This window comes from Oculina patagonica, chromosome 9, assembly GCF_052425735.1.
Source record: "Oculina patagonica isolate OP01 chromosome 9, crgOcupat, whole genome shotgun sequence".
In the NCBI taxonomy this organism is placed as follows: Eukaryota; Metazoa; Cnidaria; class Anthozoa; order Scleractinia; family Oculinidae; genus Oculina; species Oculina patagonica.
The window spans coordinates 16,189,104-16,206,635 of record NC_135766.1 but is presented as its reverse complement, the minus strand read 5'-3'; the positions used below and the strand labels follow the sequence as shown (position 1 = coordinate 16,206,635).

Here is a 17,532-nt window from a genome sequence, read left to right as displayed (position 1 = left end):
GATGAAAAGACCATGTCTTTGGCAAAAAAAAAACGCTTTATGTGATATTTTTACCCTTTCCAATCTTTTCCGAATTATTGTGTGAACATTTTTGTCTAATCTGCTGTAACCATAAATAAAACAGCTTATAGTTTGATAACCATTTTAAATATTTTCGTGCATGTAATTCAAATTTGTCTGATTTGAAGCTGTAATCATTTTTTTTTTAAAAAATTAACGATTTTCCAGAGAAAATTAGTGAGTAAACAAAAAAAAAATGACAAAAGTTTGAGTCCTGTGGTTGTTTATCACCTTTCACCGTTGAACTGGGAACGTGTTAAGAATCCCTAAACGTTTCTTCGCTGATTAGTCACTCAAAGTAAAGTAGCCTTTTATGGTAAATGAAGACATTGATTGCTTGGTCGAAAGGTGTTTCCGTTACGTTTACCCACATAATCAAGTCACTTGAGAATTGAGTAACCCATGTTTAATAGTAGTAAACTGGGGTTACTCAATTATTTCGTGAACTGTTTTATCTTCTAAACAGATTTTTAACTTTAAGCTTTTATTCCACTTGAGAAAGACATCAATAGAAACATTTTTTTCCTACGTTCGTGTCGTCCACTCCCTTTTTTTGCTCTCTCGTGGTGTACCCACGCATTTGAAGTTCAAGGTAAATTCAGGAATAAAACAGCTTTTAATCTGATAACAATTTTTAAAATTTTCGTGCATGCTATTTATATTTCTTTTTGCAAGCCATGTTTTTTAAAAAAAAAAACAAAAAACGGTTAACCAGGGATAAAATAATGAGTCGGTTTATCAAAAAATGACAAAAAAAAGTATGAGTCCTGTTGTTGTTTATTTCCTTTCACCGTTGAACTGTGAACGTGTTTAGAATCCCTAAATGTTTCCTCGCTGATTAGTCATTCAAAATAGCCTTTTTATGGTAAATGAAGGCATTGATGGCTTCGTCGAAAGATGCTTCCGTTACGTAAACCCAAATAATCAAGTAGAAAACTTACGAAACTCAATTATTTCTTTAAGAAACTGTTTATCTTCTAAACAGTTTTTATACACCCTAACTTTAAGCTTATATTCCACCCAAGGAAGACATCAGTAAAAACATTTTTTCTCACATTCGTGTCCTGGACACGTCCTTCTTTGGCTTTTCTTTACATCATGATGACGTCATTCGCACCTTCTCGGGAAGAAAAGACCACATCGCCGTCGCACATGTTTTTCAAAACAGGCTGGCTTCCTCACAATGTACTAGGGAAATTTCGTGTAACTGAATTGAGTTGACAACCAAGAGCAAGGATAATTAAGATTGGGGGGAGCTTTGTTTAAGTTACGACAATCTTGATTGAAAAAGTTAGTTTCAAAATTTCAAAATATACTATCAGTGAAATTGATATCTTGCTCGTCTCTCCTCGCACCTAAACTTCCATCATTTTCCATTCCCCTTTCACTGCCTATTAAAAAATCATTTGTTTAAACTGGCCATTGCATATTGATATCCTGCCCTGCACTGAGGCTAGAAATGTTCGGGCAGCAATAATAGCCGCTTATAATGAGCGATTTTCAAACAGAGACCACAAAAACCAAAACAAAAAACACACGAATACGTTTTCCGCGCGAATGAAAACAGCATGGACAATTTCAAATGACAACGTCAGGTGGCCAATAAAGTTACAGATAGTCACAAATTCTAACCGTTAATTAGAAAACTGCTATGAAGTCAAAATAATGTCGTGATGATACCAAATTCTGCATCGAAGTAGCATTTTAGCCGAAGTGCATTTTCCAAAAAAAAAGAATAACAAAATAAAAACCTGTATTTTTATATTTGCCAGGAAATTGAGATCTCTATTGTCACTTGTATTATCTAAAAAAAGTGGCAGCTGAATTGTAATGACTTAATTTCTGTTGATGAGGTAAACGCCATTTTGCGGTTGATCATTAAATAAAAAAAAACCTACGGCAAACGAAAGCAAAAAAACATGAGTAATTTTGCAAGAAAGGTAAGTTTTCTTAACATTTTTAAATGACGCACGATGTAACTTTGGGTCTTTTCATATGAGCCCGGTTGACCGCGCTTGCCCAGTTACCGAGATGACGCATCACTTTAATTTTTTTTTGTAAAAAAAATCGTGAGATGGCGGGCCAGCCCCTTTACCGAGATCTCGCTTGTAGACACCGAGATCTCGGCAACCGCGGGATGGAAATTTTCCCATATGAACACTCCAGCCCGGCTACCGCGATGATCTTTTTTTTTTCTATAAGAAAATAGCTTCGCTTTCGCAACTGGGCGGTCTAAAGGCATAATTTTGCCTCGTATATGTATTTGCTCTTCAGTTAGAAGTATACGAATTTGCTCTATCAGTAAAGTTGCAAGTGTTGATAAAGCTACGATAGTTGCGAACGATGCCACTTTATGGGTCGCTATTTTGGTTTCGTCTCTTGAATTTTATGCCGGTCAAATGGGCTGAAGTTTTCCATATGAGCAGACGACAAAATTCGTTCCGTTAAAAGAGACAGCCCGTTTGCCGGGCTCATATAAAGAGACCCTTGAATTCGCAATTTTTTTTTTTTTATATCTGATGTTTATCGTAAAAATAAAAGACTAATAATTGATATAGCAATTTTTTATCTCGAATTTGTGCGTTAAACGTTTTCACTCTTTACGGCAATAAGCAGCAGACGTCGTCATAACGATTTCACATATATTTGTTATTGTTTTTTTTTTAATTTCCTTAAATGCGGTTCCACAAAGCGTTGGTATTTCTAACGTTAAACTTATTGCGAGTCGACTTGCCTCGAGTCTAGTCGTTGTGATTCGTCTTAGTAAAAGTCTATCTCCACTAACTTGGAGTTGATTCAATAGAGACTTAGGGCGCTTTCCACTTGTCAGAACTGGCCGACCGGTCAGGTGGTTTTAAAGGTGAAATGGGTCTTTTACGCGAAACAAATCCACCACGGCGGTATATAATATTTATACATTGCTTGATTTGACAGGACAAATCTGACTAACAAAGGAATTTTGCTATCGAATATACCGGTCTGACTGGCCAGTTCTCACTAACGTAAAGCGCGGATTACGGCAGCGTCAGTGGTTATCAGGGAGAGTGGATTATAGTTATTTTAACTAATCGAATGTACTTGATCGATTGATCGATTTGAGTTGTTACGGCTTTCTCCACTCCTGGTTGTCACTCCGTGAGAAAACCCAAATTTGAAATACAAAAATGTGATAGAAAAAAAAATGCCAAATCCGAACGTAACGAGGGTCGTTACTTCTCAGGGGTGGGGTCGGGAGGAGAAGGGAAAATCCCTATAGTGAATTGTACAGCAATGCTTCGCACAAAAGGGGTACCTTTTTTCAGGCTGAAGGCATATAAATAGGCTAGGAATTTCACGAGTTGGAGTAAACAAAAGAGTATGAAAAACTGCCATTTAGGTATTTAAAAAAGACCTTTCAAAATATCCTCAACAGACCTACCAAACGGTCGATTCATTTAAGTATTTTGAGGGGTTCTTCAAGTGAAAATTGAGAAAAGAGGTGCAGTATCCCTTCTGTAGGTATGTTAAAAAAAAGTTAAACCAGTTCGTGATCTTCGTGTCTAATACTAATTTGTCCATTATAATAATTTAAAAACACGAAATAAATTGCGGGAAAGTTCGTGAAAACTTCGTAGCAACAAGAAGCTATGACGTAATTATATTTTTTTACAGAGCTTGAAAAGTAAGAAGAAATCAGCGAAATGACCAACCACAGCGAAAATAAATGTTTGTTGTCTTCATTCATATTGTGGGAAACCAGTTCCCAGTATCACACCAATGACGTCATTCTATCCGTAGTGAATGCAACAACAGCAGTGCTCGCTCTCCTTTGTAACCTGGCCATCGCTGTAACGATGAAGAGGAAACTTGAGTTGATTAAGACACCGTATGACATTCTGATTCATAGCCTCACACTGGTAGACTGTGTTTCTTCCTTAACAGCAAAACCCTTGTACATTGCACTGCGTCTTTTTCTTCACAATGATCACATGACTTGTGACTCACTAAATTCCTTGACGAAGACAACTGAAACAGCCATCTTGTTTTGTGTTGGCTGCTCATTTACGCACATGGTGCTGATTGCTGGAGATAGATGCATTGCCTTGTGCAAGCCCCTAGCATATCGAGCACCTCACGCAAAGAAAGGTAAGGCTAAGACTACAGTTGACTCCCGATAACTCGAACCTTCAAGGGAAATTCAAAATGGTTCGAGTTATATATCGGGAGTTCTAGTTATTGGGAGTTGAAAACAAATGACCAGAAATAAGCGAAAACAGTGTTTACTTATTTTCTATTCATATGGCGTAGACCAGTGTACATTTTAAACAAATTTAATTAGATTGTATAGGAAGCCGAAAAAAGAGAAAGGATATATATTTAAATCACTGTATAAATCAGAACGTAACGTAACATAAAACAAAGCAAATCAGCTGCGAACTTTGCAGTTTTCAAAGAGAATAACAATATAGGCTACTGCTGCAGAGTCTATGCGATTTTTCTTTTTCGAGAAATGGTCAGTTATTTCGCCTTGGTGGATTTGAAAGGATTGGTATCCACTTCCACAAACAAACGGAACGACTGTAGCACGTCAATGGCGCGGCACAGTTCGTGTTTTGAGGGGCGTTTGGGGGACCACTCTGACTCGTGTACGTTTTTATTTCAAAACAACTTTAACACTTTGGACTACAGTGCAGTGATATTTTTTTGACTCGTCACGTATTGACGGACATGGTTCGAGTTATCGAGGGTATAATAATACAGAAAATGACCTGAAGAGAAGCGAAAATTGGTTCGAGCTAGCGAGAGTTTTGAGTAATCGAAGGTTCGAGTTACCAAGGGTAAAATTATATTAAATGTATGACGGAAATCCAGGGAAAATCGTTTTTGGTTCGAGTTACCCCCAGGTTCAAGTCGAGAGTCTACTGTATAGCAATAGTTCTGCTTGATAGAAAAAGTCAATGCCACTGAAACATGATATTTCTGTTTCCTTTAGTGGCCAGCTGGATTGCCCGCTCATGTTGGATATTCTGGTGCTTCTATGTCGTCTTAATTCAGCGGATCATCCCAGCACATGCTAAACCATTCTTCAGAATGTCCGTGGCAACGGTTCTCCTTACGTCCCTTGTGGTACTTAAGGTTAAGACTTTCCTGATCATCGTCCGGTATAATCACTCTGTCATAAGCGACACCAATTCACTTGATGTCCAGAGACTAACCATGAGGGAGAGGAAGGTGCTAGTTGACACGAGATTTACTTTGGTCACATTCATGGTGATATTTATCCCTACTGCTGTTTTAAGCATCGTGAAGCCCGCCGGTATCTATGGCAACGTTGTGTTTCCTTGGTCAATGACCATCACTCTCCTTAACTCCTGTATAAATCCTGTTATCCACTTGTGGCGCAATCACAGTTTAAGACAGTCAGCAGTTCATGTCTTGTGCTCGCGTGGATGAACTTCTAGGGGAAGTATCACGAGAAGTCTTTGCTAAAATTATGAGGGTGCACTCAGTGATCAACAACATAACCATTGAATAACAAAATGCAATAAATACATTCCTCAAGGTGTGAATATCAATATTCACAACCAATCGTTTAAGGTGAATTTCTTCCAAGTAACACTGTCAATCTTGAAAACGTCGGCTCGATTTTTACAAGTTTCTGACCACTACGGCGCTATCTGTCCGCCCCGCCAAACCACGTCTTTTAACAATTTTCATGACTAGAACAATGAGTTTTACCAAGGCCAGGCCACTATAGGTGGATTTTCAATTAATACCAACATCTTTTTTTTTTTAAGTAGCACGAAATCATGGTGATACTGTCCCTTTAATCCTACTACATGTAATTACAAAATTATCGTTTCTGGTTAAATTGCTTCTACTCCCCTCGATTATTCACATACACTGAGACTGAGTCGAATAGTTGTTTTAGTATAATTTTCAGAGGTGAATATCAAGAACTGCAAAATTAGAGTAAAAAGTACGAAAATAACAGAAGTGTTCTCGAAATTGCTCGCTTGCAAATGTGTAAACCAGTTTAATTCATCGAGTACATCCGAAGTTTAATCAATAAGACGGGACAAAACACGCACTACGTACGAAAAAGAAAGACGTCTGGTACCTTTGCTTAATCGTCCGTCGGAGACTTCTGAACAATTGTGCGAATCCTCTCGAAAAGAATAGCTCCTGTCATAAGAGAACTGAATCATGTTTGGTCAATCGATCTGACTGAGTTTCTCATGGCCGCGTGCGATCTCCAAAACCGCCGTGTTTACGATTAATTCTAATGCCTTGAGAACCATCTTTTGAAAATATCTTCGGTCCAGAAGCCTTGGTAGTCAACTTGAAAAATTCCCAATGTTTTAAACATCCAAGACTTGGAGTTATTTCTTTCGAAGGAGCGAAAACTTCATTCAGCAAGCACCGCCATGTTCACTTGTCTGGATGGCAAATTTGGTCTGGCTTAGTATCCACGCCTTAAATTCATCGCCTAGCGTGGTGAATATAGTGCCATGATCCGAGCTACTCGACCAATCGAACCATTCTTGAATTCACCTCTGGAAATTATACTTTTTTAATTATTTTAATTGTAGCGCGATCACGTGCTTATCCAGTTCAGTGCAAATATTGGATAATTTTTGGGTTGCTTTTTTCTCTTTATGTTTCTGTACTTTGTGTAATAGAATAAAATGGTTAACAGCTCAGAAAAAAAGCGAAGGAGCAAACAAAAAGTCCAAGATTCATGTTGGAAGGTCCACAATCCTGTACATCTTTTGTTTTTGCGTTCATACACTATGCATGAGTTACGTAATCGCAATGTTTTTATTGGTTAATTTCATGAACACACGTAACCACTTATTGCATTTTGTCAGGTTTTGTGCAGAGTCTGTCTACCCCCAAAATAGCGAACAAAAACATATACACAAAGAACTTGGCCGGAATTCCTACCCATTTCCCTCTATTAACGATATGGTCTGTAGTGCATCACGTTAGTTGTATTCAGCAAATAAATAGAATGAGTTTACTTTTGAATGTTCATCAGATTCCATGTTCTTCCCCACTTAAACCTGATGCATTTAAGTAATTAAACATTAAAAAGAGATCACAGAGTCTTCAACATTTTGTTATTGTTTCCATGAAATAATGATAAGAAAACATCAGCTTGGTACAATTTAAGGAAAACATTCAACTCTCTCTTAAACAGACACCGTCAGGACCAGCTCCAACGACCCGTCTTAGAGAGGTGTCCGTCTTATAGGAAGTTTAGTTAGAGTAAGATGACTGAAAAACGACAGGAACCTGGATTAACACCAGGTGTCCGTCTTAGAGGTGTCTGTTAAGAGAGAATTGACCTTTTTAAACCTTCAACTTATTCAATTTCAAATATGTGTCCAATTACTCCATGGTGTATATTCCACTGAGTCCAATTCTTATAACCTACTATTCGCGTTCGTTCCACAGAGTGTAGAGCAGAGAGAGCCTGCCCGCAGACAGTTCAAATTCGACAAAAATTCCTTCGCATTCAGGCTCGCATTCTGTACATCGTTTTTTGTTTTTCTAAAGAGAAACCGAACTTCACGAAAAAATCGCTTTGACGGTAATACATTTTTGCTGATTATAGCCAATTTGTGAGATTTGTTAATAAGTATTTACAGAAATTATTGTCCAAACAATAAAAATTCTATGCTGCTCCTCGATTAATATTGAAACCGAAGCACAAATTAGCTGGCTTAGATTAGCCTGCGTTGCAGACGAACAAAACCGGGGTTTTGTTCGTTTGCAACACAGGCTAGCTTTAATATGTCAGTGGGAGGTTACATTCTGGGAACCCTCTAGACGATCTATCCATCCGTCTTGGTTTTCAACGGACGCAATACAGAACTGCTTAACCGTGGACTTCGACAAAAGGTAATTTATCGAAAGAAACTTATTTAAATAAATACCTCTTGCGGAATGAATTTGCTTCTTTGGATTTATTATAAATTAAGTTTGCCGATTTGGATTACAAAATCCTTTTTTAAAGCAGACGTTTAATCGTTATTCTTGTTTACGATTGGTTTTCGCGAATTACTTTAATTTTGACGCAAATACGCCGTCTGAATCAGCTGTCCCTCCTAAGGTGCTTCACGGTCGAACCTATTTGAGTTAGGTTCGGCACATAAATTAGCGAGTAGAGCGGTTTGGACCGGGCCTGAGAGACAACATGTATTAATTAAATTAAAGTTTATAATCATACATGTTTTTAGGAACTAATTGAAGAGATTTATTTTTTACAAAAGTGCTTATGGTTATGAGAGTCACTGAGATGGTCTGAAATGGTCTGAAACAAAATTCCACTGAAACAGCGCTTCTGTATCGGATTGAATTCTTCAAAATTCTTCTTTGTTAAAATTTCAATTTTTTTTCTTTGATATAACAACAACTAAATTCTTTATGTTTTGTTATACCAAACTAAGATTATTTCTATGAAGGCTTTTTGTGCATTGGAATAATAATTTATATAATAGCTTTACAAGTCTTTTTTTGCGATGAAAATTGCAATCAAAATGCGGACGGAATCTCTCCGGCCCACATTAGGCGGTTTCCTCAGACAGACGCATAAAATAGCGGGCATTAGTTTTTCGACTTTAAAATGTGATTTACCATATTTATGGTATGGATCAATGAATATTAGGGTGTCCCGATAAAGATTTTTTCGGACGATGCCTAACATTTTCAATCAACTTTTTGACCATCTTTTCATAATTGGATTGACATGAAATTATATTATACCAGTTATTGGTCTTAGATTGAAGTAACAAAAAAAAAAAAGAATTAATTAGAAATCAAACATACAAAATTTGTTGTTGTTGTTGTTGTATATCTGATTGGCAATACATTATATTTAAAGGCAGTGGTATTAGCTTGTTTCTATGAAATATGGATCGAACAAAATTCAAGTTTTACTGATTTAGAGGTTTACTGTTTGTCTTTGTCATGGCAATAATCAACTATCAAAAACAAATAACTGTTGAAATTTTCCTATCAGTCAGATTTAGGATTTAGGGAAGATTACTAAGACGCTTACTGAAAATATTTGGTATGGTCGGAAAAATTGTTTAAGCCGAGTAAATTACACAGCCGTTGACGTGATGTAGAGACTAAGTCATGTTCAATTGTCATATTACTTTATTTTTCATTGTACTACATGTTTCAACTAAATTACAGTGTTCATCTTGGTAAATGTTTATAGATAGCTCGACTTAAACTTTTGACATGTCTTAAAAACTGACTGCGTTTAATTTCGTGCGTTTAATGATAGTAGTAACAGTAATCAAGTCTGACATTTTTCCCGATAGAAGCATAAGGTTTGAAGCCACCACCATAGTTTTTAGGGAACCAGTCTTCAGTGTCCCAGTAGAAATGCTCGCTTCGTACTCTCATCCCCTTGACCTGCTGGCAAAGATGAGTATTCGACTTCAGCATCACGAAGGGGGTGTCGGTGGGGAGGATAATGGCGTTAGTAGCATGTCCATCTGCACGGCAGCAGTACCCGATGTGAGTGTTCTTGTCATAGTGGCCATCTGGAAGCTGACCTGAGTACCCGTTGCGGTTTCTTATGTTCTCATCATCCCACCGGATGTAACCAGCCCTGAAACCTGGGTGATGCAAAGCAAAGACGAACAAGAGCTTGAGCAATTCAGATAGACTGAGTCTGCGCAGTTTCACCCACCTTTGGGGCTTAGGGTTCTTATGATCAACTTCTAACAATTAACAACCGGGAAAAAAAGGAGAAATTTATAAAAGAAAACTAAGATGAGCTAAGTATTTATTCTAAAGGAGAAACGTTTACTGAAGTTTTGATATTTAGATTATCTTCATCTGTTTTGACTTAGCTTTTGTTATCTTACTGAAACTCTACACCTCTCCTGTTAAGTATAGGTTTTAACTCATTTTACCTTTCTCCTATTGATGCTAAAGTGTCCATAGCAAGCACATTTAGTTCAAAGAAATAAGTAAATGCAATCTCATTAAATAAATTCGTAGACCGAGCTGTGAAAACTTGCTGCCAACTCGACAAGAGGTTTGCAATAATATGGTACTCCATCCTCTTTGCACCAGGTATTAGAACGTTGTGGCGTTGCCAATGTTCATATTTCTGTATTATTTTCTTTTGACGTTATAAAAGCATAGTTCGTATTTAATTGCACACCCAATTCACAGCCTATGCGCACCTTGCAAAATGGTAAGTAAATTCATCGGCAGAAAAGAAAGCACGGATGGATTTGAGGCCTACGTTCAAGTTCGAAAGCATTGTATGTATTCTGAAGGTTTGTACTTGCACTGCCGGGAAATAGAACTGATTGCCGGGATAAAGATTTAGGACAGCAAGCCTGTCTTCAATTTGTGTTTTCTTTCTTTTTTTTTGTTTTTTGTTTTTCTTTTTAGTACCTCGTTCACGTAGCTTAGTCTTAGTGCTAGTGTTGTAAAATAATTGTCCCTAAAACCCACTAACCTTCAGGGCAATTGCCTTTCTTAAGAATACAGTATTGACCTCTGGGCCAAGAAATGCCATTTTCTTTGTCTCCAACTATTGTTTTCATGCAGAATTTTTGCTCCATATGGCTCCTGCCAAGACTACCAGCCAAGTCATATGGATTTGACCAAGAGTTCTTTCCACGAGAATCCTCGGTGTCCTGATAACGAGTCCCCACATGCCAAGAGAAAGTTACCCCTTTGGGACAACCTGCCTTTGGCATGGGAAGACCGTACGTGCCCACTGGCCAAGTAAGAGGAATGCGTACTTCGGGATCTGAAAATCACACAGAGGTAGGATTAGTCTGCGTCGAGCCTAGTGGCCCAAACAGGCCGGAGCTAATCCTGGTTTCTGTATCATGAAGCAACTAGGAGTATTTCTACTCCCCACTGAATGGGATGCTAGTCCATCGCGGGGTAATCGGGCTAATCCTGGTTTCTGTATCATGAAGCAACTAGGAGTGTTTCTACTCCCCACTGAATGGGATGCTAGTCCATCGCGGGGTTACCCCCACCCCCACCCCCCCCCCCCAAAGCATTAGTTCGCCGGTATCTATTTATACACATGGGTGGAGAGAGGCAGTATGAGAGTAAAATGTCTTTCCCAAAAATACAACACGATTACTATGATAAGGGCTCGAACCCGGACCGTTCAATCCGAGTCCTGCGCACTAACCATAAGGCCACCGCTTTCAATTAACCTAGGGGAATAGGGGAAATATCGATTACCCAATATCTTCTATCGAAACAAAACTGTTATAAAGCATCTATTGTTTTGATCTGGCTCTCATATAGCTGTTCCGATAAATATATCCATTCTCTATAATCGCAAATGACAAATTAAAGTTAGATCCAAACATAAAATAGTTTCAGACCGCTAAGAGTGTCAATATGAATGCTTCATCTGATACTGAAATAGCCCTTCAATGCAATGTATTTTTTTAAGTAATTATCATCTTGGTTAGTGGCCGTACCGAACGGTTTCACTGCTTTCTTTAGGCGTGGGTACTCTTTCAGGGCCTTCTTAACGTGAACCTTTCTTGACCCGACCAGCGATCGAGAATGGACACATCTTGTAGATTGTTGGTGGTCCATTGCAGTGTAAAAATTGACATCAAAAGCCTCGTAAATTGGCACCAATTTTAGTCCAATAGGCTCTGGCATGTCCGGTCCTCCAGATGAGAACTTTACCTTGTCCTCACCAAATTCGGTTTTCTCCGACATGGATTCGCGGAACTTCTTCATGTCAACTTTCAAAGAGGCTTTGAACCCCTTGAAACCTCCAGATACAGATACAGAGCTTTCAAGCTAAAAAAAGCAATAATAAAATTTAATTAATGTGCATGATTTTTTTTACGATCGTGGGGCAAAGAAAAATTTCCCAACCGTAATTAAACACATTAATCCTCCACAATGGTCAGATACTCTAACCACTGAGCTACAGGGAGAATCTTGGCAAGCTAGACCATTTTTACTAGGTTCAGATGTAACAAGCATCCATTGCTGGTATCAGCGATGTCGGAAGCGCCCTTTTTTGGACATAGAGAAAGGAAGATGAAATTTTTAAGCTCGTTGAATGAAATAAGAAATATGTTATTCCCGTTGTAACTAACGTGGGTCAAAGGGAATTTTTGCGTCCCCTTTGGGAATGCATTATCTTATAAATGGTCCTGACATTCCCATAAATGATCTGCAATTTACAGTGGTCATCTTATAAAATAAAAACTTTTAACTTAGTGCATAAAATATTCCAAAAAGAAAAATTAGTTATATACACATTGTTGAAACACAGAAATAACGAAACATTTTTTTTAAACAGCGAAAATTCTTATTAAAAGTAACCAAATGAAATTAAATTTTGTAGTTGTGATTAGTAGTTGTGCGTCATCTTGCGATTCTATATAAACTTTACTTCGAATGTTCTCTGTCTTCTCTTCATCGTTAGAGAATGGTCGTATCTTTTATACCTTTGTTACCTTTTATGAGTTTCGCTATATCAATATATAATATTATATGAGAACTGTTATGGTGTAAATTGTGCATTAGCAGAAACGACGCTATTTGAACTGTTATTTCATAAAATAAAATCTGGTAGAAGTAGCCTTGACGGTGTTAGATGGAAGTCTTATTAGAAACAGCACAGCAGTCCGTTTTGCAATCGCAGCCGTCAACCTCAATGAAAGAATTGATATATCATCCAAAAATAGACTAAAAGTAATCATAAACGGATAAGCACTAAAAGCGGCACGAGCAATTTTAAACATGTACAGAAGGTTAAAAACAATATATAACAAGTTTCTTACGTTATTCATTGCATATTTGGTAAACTCGGCGTTAGTGCTTTTGGAGCGTTCATACTTCTTCTCTCCCAGATCCACTTCCACGACAATGTGCTAGGTGAAAAAAAAAAAGAAATAAAAATGGCTATTCAGCAGTTTTCAAATGTGTTCCGTATACATCTTAAATAAATTAAGAAGAAACTCTACTCTGATTACTCTCCAGTTCGGGATTCTGGCAAAATCAAATGGTACCAGAGTATTCATATATTAAGTCACACAAACTAAGTGTCTTATCGTTATTTGAGCTTCGGGCGCCAAACAAGAAAAATCATTTATTTAAAAAGTTGTCATAGACTTCTCTCTAGAATAAATGCACTGTATTAATATCAATGCCTAACTGTTTTTAAGCTTGGTCACTTAAACATACATTCTATGATTTGAAAAAAATAAATATCAGTAATGGAATCTTAAACGTACACGAAGACGTGTATAAATAATCGCTTACACTTTCAGTATCTATAGTCTATGTAATATGGCCAACAAACTGTCACGTTTGTTTGTGATCATTTTTCTATTGTTTTACCTTACAGGTTGCCATTTTGACCCCCCCCCCCCCCCCCGGGGGGACGCACTCTATATACTTTTCAGTGGGGGTGTACCACTGGGACTTTGAACCCTCTACACCAGACCATGTTCAGCTGATTTTACAACCCTATACTAGACTAGACACCAAAAATCCCTACTCTATCACAATCATTTTTTAAAGCTATATAATCAGTTTTTCTATGGAAAACCATCTGTCAACAACGTCGCCACGATGATTTTATTTACGTTATGGAGAGACTCTTTCTCTTCCAAGTTTCTAGTTCTAATCCTGAACTAACTCCGTCGTACCACTAATTAGTTTCCCGGCAAATGACACCCCATTCTTGGCCAAAACTCTCTGATTTCTATACCCTACCTCAGACTAAACTGCTTGAAAACCACACCCTTCAGAGCGGCACATACTTTTATGGCTCATATAAGGGAGTGCCCCCTCCCCCGGGATACATTGCTACAATTTTATAAATAAAAAAAAATTTTTTTTTTTCCGGGGGTTGCGGGGTTGACTAGGTTCCTAGCAAACATATGCTAATATGATGAGAAAGCTCACTTACCGTGCCCCACCTCTCAATAAATTGAAAGTAAGCTTTCTCATTGTAGTTTTCCGGTAAAACGCACACAGCAGCAGCGAAGTCTTCGGACACTGAGAATTTCTTGATGGGAGCCAAGTCCAGTTGATATCTAGCTCGGCCTCGGTTGCACACATTCTTTTCTTCATAAAACACGTTGTGATATTTTTCCGTCTCTTTTTTCATCTGCTCAAACCCTATAAAAAAAATAACAACAACAACTACAACAATGTTTGGAGAGAAAGTCACATCTGCTTTTGCTTAGTTTTCATGCAGGTCCCTTATCCAGGCCAAATTAAAATTTGGAAATCCGTGGTCTTTTAGTAGCAGGGACGAAACCCGAGTACCCAGAGGAAAACCCTGGTATTAAGAAAGAGAACAAACACCAAACAGTCTCAACCTACATATTCCGACGAGAGACGTCTCTTTCGTCCTGAAGCGGCCCTAAACGTCAGAATTTTCAAATTTAAACCTCGGTAACTTTCCCCTTGAGCAACTTTTTCCTCTCGATTTGCTATTCTTTGAACACACATTTTCAGACCGGAGATCTCAAAAGATTCAAAATATCTTTGATTACTGCTATAAGATTTCGCTGAAATCTTCAGCCTCATTTTTGAGAAATCACGGTCACTTGTTCCGCCATCCAAGAACTAGCGGAGAATCCAAGATGGCGGAACATGCCTGTATGCCTTGGTGTTACAGAGGCTATATTGTAACCTTGCTATTGAACTGTGGTGTGGGTAGTAATTATATAAAGTCTTTAAATCGTCTGATTTAGTTCGTTTGGTGATCGCACCATCCTCAACACTAAGAACTGCCCCGTTATTGTGTCAGTTGTAAAATTTGAAGGATTTTTTAAATGAAATAACGTATCAAAATTTGGAACTTGTGATTTACTCACAATTTTACTATTTATTTTCCAATAAAATAGGAAAGACAAGCAAACAAGATACATAGCCTGAGAAAGATACAACAACGAACTGAATCGACGCGTACGGCTTACTGTCATTTTTTTTCATAAATTAAGGCACAGAATGAAATGTCCCCTATCCCTGGTACAACCCTGCCCATCTACCCTGTGTATGCGCTATTTACAAGCAAAATTTTGTAACCGTCTACGAGGGAAAAAAGTTGTATCTAACGCCATGCTAGCATGTCAGTAAGCTACGAGAAGTCACTCTGATGTTAGAATTATTTTCCTTACTTGTACTCATACTGAAAGCAACATTCCACAGTGCTGCATCGTAACCACCTACAAAATGACAAAATATATATTAATACTTTAAGTCATTCTTTCTAATAGCCATCTAATAAAGATGTTTCATGTTGAGTTTTACTTGAATTCAAATTGTGAAATATTTAAATATTTCTTATAATTCTTTAAGAAACTATGGTACAGATTTAAGCCAAATTTAGACGTGGCGCTGTCCTTTTCAACAACAATTGAAGAAAAGAGAGAAAAAAATGTTTGTATTTTTGTTGCCATATATTTTTGTCTTTACAAGGGGCTCAGCAGGGCAAGGAATTTTTATTTTTCCACCATTAAACTGTCGCAATGATACTGGCAACGTCTTTCTTTTAAAAATTGCTATTAACGCCAAATGCAATGAAACAAATATGGTGGCAAAATGAGCATGGTATTGGCATGTTCTAATATCAATTTTCGGGCCGTTCTTTGATACATGTATTTTTTTTTTCTGCCAAGGCCGGTTTACATGTTACGATTTGTTGGCCCGATTTGTTCCAAGCAAATTTTCCGGCTGTGATTCGATTACCGGCTTTTGTTTGCCTTTTCAAACTGCAAGAACGAAAATCGGCCCGATTTTAAAAATCTGTGACAAGAAAAAAAAAAAAAAAAACCCAATTAATAATTCCGATAATCAATTACTTTCAAAATCGAGTTAAAATCATTGTTGGAAAGAGAACTCACCGCTCGATTCCACATCAAGGTTAAGTTTCTCCTGATAACTCTTGGTGCCAGAGAATACCTCTTTCTTGTTAGTGGTGACGCAAGACTCACGTGGGGCAAAGCTGACCTGATCCGGTACAATGTACTTTTTGTCAACGGACACTTTGTTCGTTTTCCATGTCAGTTTGAAAATCTTTCTTGTGAAGAGCAGTCCAGGGTCAACACCACCGTTTGATACATCACCACCCTCGGGGTTTCCTTCCAAAAGGTTGTAGCCGACACCTACAAAGTGAAGACCTTTCGGCGAGTCCTGGTAGCCCTGTGTAAGGACTGTAAAGCCAAGAATGACGAATAAAACGGAAAGCTGCATGGTTTCCCTGCTTCTTTTACTCCAATGACTAATATAAGAAAATACATTGGGTTAAAAAAAAAACATAATGTGATTGCGCTATGCAGTCGTTGTGTCACCCACAAATGACCACTGCTCACCACTAGAGTTCTCAGAAGCTCAGCGGTTAGAGCGTCCAACTAGTGAACGGAAGGTCGAAGGTTCAAGTCCCGTCTGTGAAATCAGAAATGTTTTCTGAGTTCTTCTTTTCCACACATCATCCCATTATTAGGTAACATCGTTAATATTTTTTTTCTTAGCACAGTTAACAGACATACAGAAACTTACTGCCTTACTGCATGCATAACAACTTTGGCTTGTAACAGACCAGAATCTGGTTTAAAACATAGTTTTTTTATATTTTGAACCCAGACCAAAAGATAACGCGGTAGGGTGTATTAAGTAAACATTTTAGATAGTATAATTGCTAGATAGTGCTCCCTTTGCAAAATCCGTGAAACTGGATAATCGATCTAATTAGAGAAGTTCAGATTTTGTTTGAGAACAAAGGAAAATCAGAATATAAAACTCTTCTCGATACTCAATGCACGTATAAGCCTTTGCTTACCTGGTTCTTTCCTGTTGGGTAACCAGTCTACCTGTGTCTTATGAGGCTATTGCTGAAGAGTATTTAAGCCAATTTTTGTATCCTGTCGATACAAATAAAACAGCACTCAGTGCAAATACAGCGTGGAAACTTCAGCATAATGTTTAACTAGCTGGCCATAGGATATTGTATTAAATTTGGGAAATCACATGAATTTACCGAAAGCAAATACAGCGACTTTGTTGTCGTCCGCTATTGACTTTTCGTTTTTTTGTCATTTCGCTTTCCGATAAAAATCAAAGTAGACACTGCTAGTCTAACAGTTACTCAGCTTGCAGTGGGATAGGTCTTAAACGATATCAGTTTATTTGTTTTGTCCTCTTCTAACGGGTTTATGATATAATTCACCGGAAAAAAAAAGGGTTGGCTGCAAATCGAGTAAGGCAGACGTTAACAGAAAGGTATCATGTCTACTAAAATAAATACATCTTTTGTATCTTCTTTACAGAAAGACTTCAAAACTAAAATGGCGCGAGCGGTTAACGTATATTTGATTACTCATTTTAATAAGGCAAACGTTAACAGAAAGGTATCATGTCTACTAAAATAAATACAACTTTTGTATCTTCTTTACAGAAAGACTTCAAAACTACACAATTAAAAAAATCGTGGCTAACAAATAT

The 17,532-nt window shown here is 37.7% G+C and overlaps 1 protein-coding gene across 1 annotated transcript; it reads right to left on the bottom strand.

Annotated features, from left to right (window-relative positions):
* Positions 1–9,201: 9,201 nt before the first annotated feature.
* On the bottom strand, positions 9,202–17,217 carry LOC144665526 (uncharacterized). Its single transcript, XM_078526757.1, has 8 exons — positions 16,871–17,217; positions 15,936–16,312; positions 15,210–15,257; positions 13,991–14,202; positions 12,858–12,947; positions 11,529–11,862; positions 10,535–10,831; positions 9,202–9,677 (listed from the first exon to the last, which is right to left on the bottom strand). The coding sequence occupies exons 2-8, from the start codon at positions 16,282–16,284 to the stop codon at positions 9,331–9,333; spliced, it is 1,677 nt and encodes a 558-aa protein (XP_078382883.1). The 5' UTR covers positions 16,285–16,312; positions 16,871–17,217; the 3' UTR covers positions 9,202–9,330.
* Positions 17,218–17,532: the final 315 nt, after the last annotated feature.

Bases quoted from the DNA above. Each gene is read 5' to 3' on its own strand.
- LOC144665526 (XM_078526757.1), bottom strand. From the start codon at position 16,284: ATGCAGCTTTCCGTTTTATTCGTCATTCTTGGCTTTACAGTCCTTACA. The intron at 14,203-15,209 runs GTAAGGAAAATA...TTTTTTTTATAG, and splicing joins TGCTTTCAGTATGAGTACAA to GGTTTGAGCAGATGAAAAAA. The intron at 10,832-11,528 runs GTACGGCCACTA...TGTGATTTTCAG, and splicing joins GAAAGCAGTGAAACCGTTCG to ATCCCGAAGTACGCATTCCT.